General features: G+C 33.2%; 1 protein-coding gene across 1 annotated transcript; it reads right to left on the bottom strand.

The window, feature by feature from the left end:
• Window positions 1–2,332: 2,332 nt before the first annotated feature.
• Window positions 2,333–4,560, bottom strand: LOC120169746 (U-box domain-containing protein 17-like). Its single transcript, XM_039177869.1, has one exon. The coding sequence runs from the start codon at window positions 4,537–4,539 to the stop codon at window positions 2,389–2,391; it is 2,151 nt and encodes a 716-aa protein (XP_039033800.1). The 5' UTR covers window positions 4,540–4,560; the 3' UTR covers window positions 2,333–2,388.
• Window positions 4,561–8,047: the final 3,487 nt, after the last annotated feature.

Raw genomic sequence — 8,047 nt, forward strand, 5'->3', positions numbered from 1 at the left:
TTTTTCATACCTATGGGTCATTTGGACATAGATCTCTGTTGAATATATCTGGAGGGTTGTCATTGGATCATATTCCCATATGGATAATTCTGATACGAGTCGCTCCGATATGGATAATTCAGCCGGAACAACATGCCATGTTCCTTTTTTTGTGTGTGATTAATTTGGGGGTAAGTAAGGTATATATGTTCACAAGCATTTGATATTGAATGCTCACCCTGATATGATATTCTTGATGCTTGAACCTGAAAAATAACAATTCCAAGACGTGGTTCATGCTCCAAATAATAGAAAAGTTGGTAAAACACATGATTTTGGATTTGCAGAGTGTTGCAGGCAAATCCAAAATTAAGTGTTTTACCATCTTTTCTATTTATTTGAAATATGGAGACCTTGGGTTGAAGAAACAAGCTCGTTTCAATGGAACATAAATTGGTTGCAGATTTTGTCATTCAATCAAATATCGTTGACAGTTCATCAGGCGTTGCAGGTGAAGAGTTTTTTAGAAGGCGAGAATATTAAAATATTTTGTATTTCCCTGCTGACTGCCTGAGGAGGAGATAGCGGTCACATACTGATAAAAATGACGGCTTTATATAACTATAACCAATTCAATTGTGTACAAGTTACTATTAATGCTCATTTGAAACATTGTTTCCTGTCGCTTACAAGTTTCGACAGAAAACCGAATTATTTTATGGGTAAACTACATAGTTAGTCACCAAACTTTAATTTCTATATCAATTTAGTTATTAAATTTTAGAAAGTTTCACTGTAACCGTTATACTTTTGACATTGGTTGTTTTTGCTACCGGATTGTTAAATCCTCAGTGATGTGATTTTTCTTCTTTTATTTTTTTTTTCAAAAATTTGTCACTTCTTTGGTCATTGTTGTTTGTCAATTGCAATTTGTTGTTAGTAGTCTTCTCTAGAAAGATTGGTACTGAAATGTTTATATTTTACCATTCTTTCTTGTCGAAATATTTTTTTTTCTGAAATCGAAAATTTGAAAGTTTGATGTTTTAATATATGGGCCTCAATCGAAGATCATACGATAAGTCTAATTTTGAGATATATTATTCCTCTTGAAAGAAAATTATCAATGTTAAAATTTTTTAACAAAAATATTAAATCTTTTAACATTTGAGAAAGTCTTTAAACCTTTAAAATTGGTAGCTAGTTGTTTAAATTTATAAATTTTAATGAGATTTTTAAAAAATCTAAATCAATAAAATAGTAGAGGACAATAAGACATTCGAGAATAAATATTTTAAGTAATGACCGAAAATAAATAGGTAAAAAAACTTATCTTAAAAGAAGGAAGATATGAAATAGAAACATTTTTTTAACTTTTATGTTAGCATTAAACTGTCATACCATATGATTGTTAATAATTTAATGATCCAATAATAAAAAAAAATCAATGTTGAAAGTTTTTTTATTAATAACAAAGCAAAACAAGTTGGGTTAAAAGATTAATGGTAAAAATGAAGCTTTTTAAGATTCAATGACCAACTCGATATGTAGACTAAAGTCTAGTGACTAACCTTATAGTTTATAAATTAGTTAATTTTCAAGTGGGATAAAAGTCGTACGCTCATCAATGTGCATTCGGCCATTGGCCCCATAACCACAATAAATCTTTCGTCCTTACAATTAAGCAATTATTAGGAAGAAGATATGTGTGGTCGCTGCTGCGTTTGCTTTACAATCAATATATGCAGTAATGAATCTTCAAGCATCTTAAAATGCACAAATACAGCATTCAAGGTTGTTTCATGAGCTGTCTCAATATGCAAAAGTTTAAGTTCTAATGTTTCTAAATGAGTAGTTGATATCAAACAATTAGACCTTTTAACAAGTCGAATTCGGGTCTATAAATAGGATACAATTGCAGGTGAAGCAAAAAGTAGGCATCATTCCACTTGTACAGACACCAATGGTTATCAAAGGAAGTTGGCAATCCCCCTGCCCCACTTGGTGCTTCTCCCATTCAATAAAAAATGGAAATACCATTGGAGAAGGCCATACCCCACTGAGCAAACACCATTACCATAATATCAGAGCAATGATGCTTGATGACATGTATCAGCAATAAGAATCTAATGGGCCAAATAGTCTCCACTAAATCTTGATATCACTCATGGGACAAGAAAATTCTAGATTCCAAGCAAAATTCAGCTGGTTTAAGTGCTAAATTGTCCATGAACTTGTAACACTTTTTCAGTATTATTGGATCAATGTGCTCCAATTACACTGGATTTACATATATATATAAGATCAATGTAATTTAAACAGTACACTTCTATGAACTCTTTTTCTTCGAAATATCAATGAAAGAATCTGTAAAATGTATTTGCCAACAAAAATGGGAACTGGTATAGGTGATTACAGTACTGAAACGGACATAGAGACGGATACATCGCCGGGTAGACTTGAATTGTTCATGGCTGAGTTGTCTGCAAATGCATATCTGACATCCGATTGTCCAAATTGTAAAGATGCATACTCGCACCTCTGGAACACTCTGGCAAGTGATGCAGCCTTTCTTCTTGCTCGCTTTGTACCGGTGAACAACAATGCCTGAAGCAGTCCGGCTAATGCAGGGGCCTTAAGTACTCTTTTAGTTGCGGCAGCCCCACTGGTGCGGCAAAACTCAAGCAATGCCGCGACGGCATTCTCTTTTCCTCTTGGTGTTCCGCATCGCATCATCGATATTAGCCCTGCTACAGCCGTTTCTTCCTTCCCCACCGCTTCGGCCCCGACTGGCTGCCTGACGATTAAGGCCAATGCACCCGCTGCTTCCTCAGCCACCCCTTCATCTTCCAAAGCTCTTACAAGCGCTGTAACGGCTCCAGCTTCTATCATTCTCGCACAATTGTCGGAGTGAGTCGCCAGATTAAATAAAGCAGTCACGGCATCCTTCTTCCCCCTTGGTGCCCCCACTCTCAACAACTCCGCTAAGGCTTCAACTGCCTCTTCTTGATCAGCTATTCTCTTCTTATATTCATGAACAGCGGAGAGGCTGAACAATGTTGCTGCAGCATTTTGCCTGGCTTCCATTGTGAGCCCGTGCCTCAATACTTCAACGATCGATCCTAGACAACCATCCTCGTCAATAATTCGACTTTTGTTCTTCTCATAAATGGATAAGTTCAGCATTGCAGTAACAGAATTCTCTTGAGCAACAGGGTTTGAGGATGACAGCAACTTTCGTAAGTGCGGTATCGCCCCAGCCTCTGCAATAATAGCACGGTTTTCCTTTCCTGTTTTAGCCAGCAAGCGAACTTCACGAGCAGCTACAGTCTGAGCTCCCTGAGATCCATTTTCTAGTTGTTTAATAAGAAGTGTTGCTGCAGCTCTATTGGCTTCAGTTGCTGCTTTGATCGGCAAAGCCGCAGCAAAAGTCTCGGCAGATGCATCTGTGCTCTCCGGAGGATTGTATGGAACCCCATGAGCAGTGCACCACTGCATGATCAAATTCCTCAAAGCCCGATTAGGAACAAGGCGATTATGGATGAGTGTTTGCCCTGTCTTTGGACAAGTACAATGCCCTTCCTCCATCCACCGTGCGATCGAACTCCGATCATAAGTCTGCCCTGTCGATATTATCACAGGGTCTCTCATCAAGTCCAAAGATATAGGACAACAAAAGTCTTTCGGAATAGTTAAAAACGTATCCGCAATCTCCCGAGCAATCAACCCTTTTCTCGGTTTCTTCTTATTCCCAAAAGACAACTGCAACTCATCTTCCTCGAAACCGAACAGCAAAAACCTACAATATCTGGCAATCGCAACAAATCCATTAAGCACAGAAGCCGTAGGTTCGATATCTCCTTCGTGATTAACAATCTGCTCCTCCAAAAACTCGATTTCGGAGCTGCAACTCTTGGCATCCTTAATCCCCAATCTCTCCACAAAGAACAACCTCAACTCGACATGATTCGGTATCCTCCCATTCTCAAATTCATCGAGAAATGAATAGAATGCAAGCCTTAAATTCTCATCACTTTTATCAACATACAATATTGCTTTCCTAACCTGTTTCTGCAACAGCTCAACTTGTTCCCTAACATCATCACTCAAATTGATTTCTTTTATTGGAAAAACATCCAAAAGGGTAGAAATCTCTTGGTTCAAGTCATGGAAATGGCCCGAAATCGAATGGTTTTGAAGCAAGAGCCACAACTTACTGGATTGAGAGCAATAATCAAGCAGTATCTTGGACCTATAAATCAAAAAATAAAGCTCCTTGAAGCACAATACGGCTTTTGAAGGCAGATCCGACATGAACCCAGAACCCGAATCCCTCAAATACTCCAAAAGGAGGAGGAAAACTTCAACCTTCCGAATCAAAGATCGAGAATTTCTCCGTTGAAAGAAAAAAACATTGTTGGAATAGCAAGAAACAAGGTCGGACAAGAGCGTTGCCAACGTTTGAACGAGGGCTACCTCGGTTAAGTCAACGGGGGCCAAAAACGCCTCCAGAGACGGCGACCTTCTCCTCCTTAGAGAAGAGAAAATAGCTGCCGACGCCATTGCTGATAAAACCAAAGCTGAATTCTAAAAACAAATTGGTTCTTCAACAAGCAAATGAAATGAGGAAAAACAAAAAAAAAAGCACCCAAGATTCTCAGCCTTATCCTAGTCTTTGGGTCGCTGGTAGAATCTTCGAAGGATGTTTGTATATAGATGAAATAGCAAAAGATTTGGTTTTCAACACACAAAAGAGATAGATGTCTTCTATAGAGTAAGTGAAAACCGGGGATTCTTTTTAAAGAGTGGAATCCGCGTTTCGCTTCTTCTTGTTTTTTTCCTTGCTTGTGTAAGGATTTCAATGGAGTTGCTGTGAAAAAATAATGAACGGTGCGGCTTTGACTGATGATAATCAATCTTTCTCCAGACTTTTGTCCATAGTATACAGTATGAGAAAGAGAAATGGGTATTTAAATGTGTAGAGCTTTGATTACTTTACCCTTTTCTGGTTTGTTTGTAGAACTGGACTTTGTTACAATGTAAAGGACGGCCCTTTTTTTTAGAGTTTTTAAGACAGGTGATGTCACTTTGTCTGGTTAGAGTTGTTTTAGACCCTTTGCCTCTTCTAGGGTTTGGTTTTTACAATGTTGTTGTTCGGTGGCATTTTGTATTTTTCCCTGGTTTTATTGAATATTATTTATTTTATATAACGATTAATAGGTTATTTTTATAGAAATAAACACATATTTCAAACTTATTTAATTAAATAATATGAAAATTAAATTTAGAAAGTGGCATTCTTTCGGTAAAAATATATTATCTTGATCTCATTTTTATAAGATGTATCTTTATTTACATGACAATAATGTTGGATGTAACTTTTAATATTTGTAACATATATAAGATTGAAAAAAATAAAACAAAAATAATGTCAAAAATATTAAAATATTTGTATGAATTGTATCTAAAAAAGAAATATGCAATGAATATGAGCTAATCAAATCGACCCGTATGTGTAAATATTATCTTCACCAATTAGTATATATTTAAAATATTATATTTAAATTTTTGAAGAAAAATTATATCTAAATAACGTGAGTTTTGCTAGTCTCATAACGACATTTAAATTAAAATTTTAAATAAAATTAAAACTTTCATAATATTATTTTTATTATTCACAAAATATAAACTCAGATTTTTTTTAAATGATATCAACTTCTTGAACATATATATGACCTAACGAATGATGATAATGACGTAAGATTTACTTCAATGCAAGGGTTGACCCTTTGGAAAAGCAAAGGTCCACGCGCCTTTTAGGTGCGTGAATTACGAAGTCATTAGCTTTATGCCTTTATCTCTTTTCAGTTAATTGCCTACACCGTTTTGGCAATTTTTCCTTTTATTTTTTCTTGGAAAATGGTGAAAACAACCTTTGGTCCATAAACTTGACTATTTTTTAATTTGGTCCCTATATCTCTTCCATATATATTAATCTTTTAATTTTGTCATTTTTAATAGGGTAAACTATACAAGAAACCACCTAACTATAACACCTTTTCATTTTAACCATCATTTTTTAATTTTTGTCAACCAGGTCACTCAAATATTTAAATACATTCAATCAAGCCACTTGTCGTTAACCGTTAACGATTGTGCTGATGTGTCAGTTAGAATAATTTATATAATTATACATTTAGTCCTTATTATTTATATATTTCATCATTTTGATAATAATTTTAGCTTAATTCAATATATTAATCCTCCAATAATATTAGAAAATATGTCATGAGACAATTGGAAGACTTTTTTATATTTAATTTAAATATTTTTTTTCTCCAGTGACAAGGAAAGGAAAATAAACAAAAAAAAAAGGAAGAAGCTTATTTGAACCTGGGAAGGAGAGATGAATCACGCTACAACCACTGCACCAACACCTACATTTGCTAATAACTTGCAGCATATTTTTTCTGTAGAGAAAGTAGAGATAAAAATATATTAAACTTATTTTTATTTTAAATATTATATTGAATTTATTTTAGTTTAAAAATATTACATTTTTTATTTTAAATATTATATTATTAAATATATATATATAACGTATTCAATTATAATTTAAGAATTAGATTTTCTTTAATGATTTAAATGTTTTTATATTCCTAATAGACTTAGGCTTGAGTCCTTTAATTATTATTTTTATTTTCATTTTCTGGCATTACTTATAATATAAAATAAATAAAGAAAACTGTAAGTTTATAAACAATTGTGGTTGTTGGTGCAATGGTTTTAGCTTGTTTTACCCCTCCTACAGACCTTGGTTTGATTCCCTCCTGCAACAGGCTTCTTTCTTGTTTCTTTTCTTTTCCTCTCACCATCTGGTTGGAGAAAAATATTTAAATTAAATATAAAAAAAGTCTTCCAATTGTCTCATGACACACGTCCTCATAATGTCCTCATAATATTGGAGGATTAATATATTAAATTAAACTAAAATTATGATCAAATTGATTAAATATATAAATAATAAAGACTAAATGTGTAATTATAAAAATCATTTTAATTGCCATGTCAACACATCCGTTAACGGCAAGTGATTTGATTGAATGTATTTAAATAATTGAATGATCTAATTGACAAAAATTTAAAAATAATAGTCAAAATGAATGTGCTATAGTTATGTAGCTTCCGATATAGTTTATCCTTTTTAATAATGAAATATTTCTGGACCGTCTCACGTGATATGATCTTATAGTGAGCGTCATGTTAACAAAATGTCATAAATGAAAAAAGAAATCATATAATCTTAAATAAAAAACTAAGAATTAAATAAAAACATAAAATTTAAGGACTGAATATTATTTAATCCATTAGAAAACTACTTTAACTAAAAATGTCTTCCCACAAGTTATAAGCTGACCTTGTAAACACATATAGGCTAAACTAAGAGTGTAGTGTGATATTCTCCCTTAATGTTTTGGATTTGAATAATTATATTAGTAAGATATGTGTATATATTATTAATGATTAAAAATATTAAAATTTTTATTAATTTACAATCATTTCAAACTAATAAGAAAATGGGTAAAGAATACAAATGGTCCCTTATAGAGTAATAAAGCTTTATTATATTCATCGATTATTAAAATTTACATTTTTATTTTCTTATAATTTGGTCTTAAATTATAATGTAAAAATAAAAAATCAAATATAATTATTAACAACTTCATTAAAAATCATATAATACAATCTTTACTTTATTTCTCTAAATATTTTTTACAATATATATTTCTATGTTTTTCATTATAATAATCCCTATTTTTTCAGTGTTGGTCAAACCAAACATACAGCTAACCAGAAAAAAAAGTCATTAAATCTGACAAAAATTAATTGTTTGGTGTTTTCAAGGAAAATCGAGTGGTTCGTGATACTGGATGGACACAGCTGGCTCAACCCTCTCGTCGGCTGAATCGTACGCTTCCACGTGTATTTTAACCACACCGTTGCCCCCAATCACACGTCGGAAAGCCACGTGTTGCGTTTCCTTTCCGTCAAACCGTAAATTACTGTTATC

Source organism: Hibiscus syriacus, unplaced genomic scaffold (genome assembly GCF_006381635.1).
Source record: "Hibiscus syriacus cultivar Baekdansim isolate YM2019G1 unplaced genomic scaffold, ASM638163v2 tig00111769_pilon, whole genome shotgun sequence".
NCBI classification, from domain to species: Eukaryota; Viridiplantae; Streptophyta; class Magnoliopsida; order Malvales; family Malvaceae; genus Hibiscus; species Hibiscus syriacus.

Excerpts from the sequence above, each read along its gene's own strand:
- LOC120169746 (XM_039177869.1), bottom strand. The coding sequence starts at position 4,539 with ATGGCGTCGGCAGCTATTTTCTCTTCTCTAAGGAGGAGAAGGTCGCCG.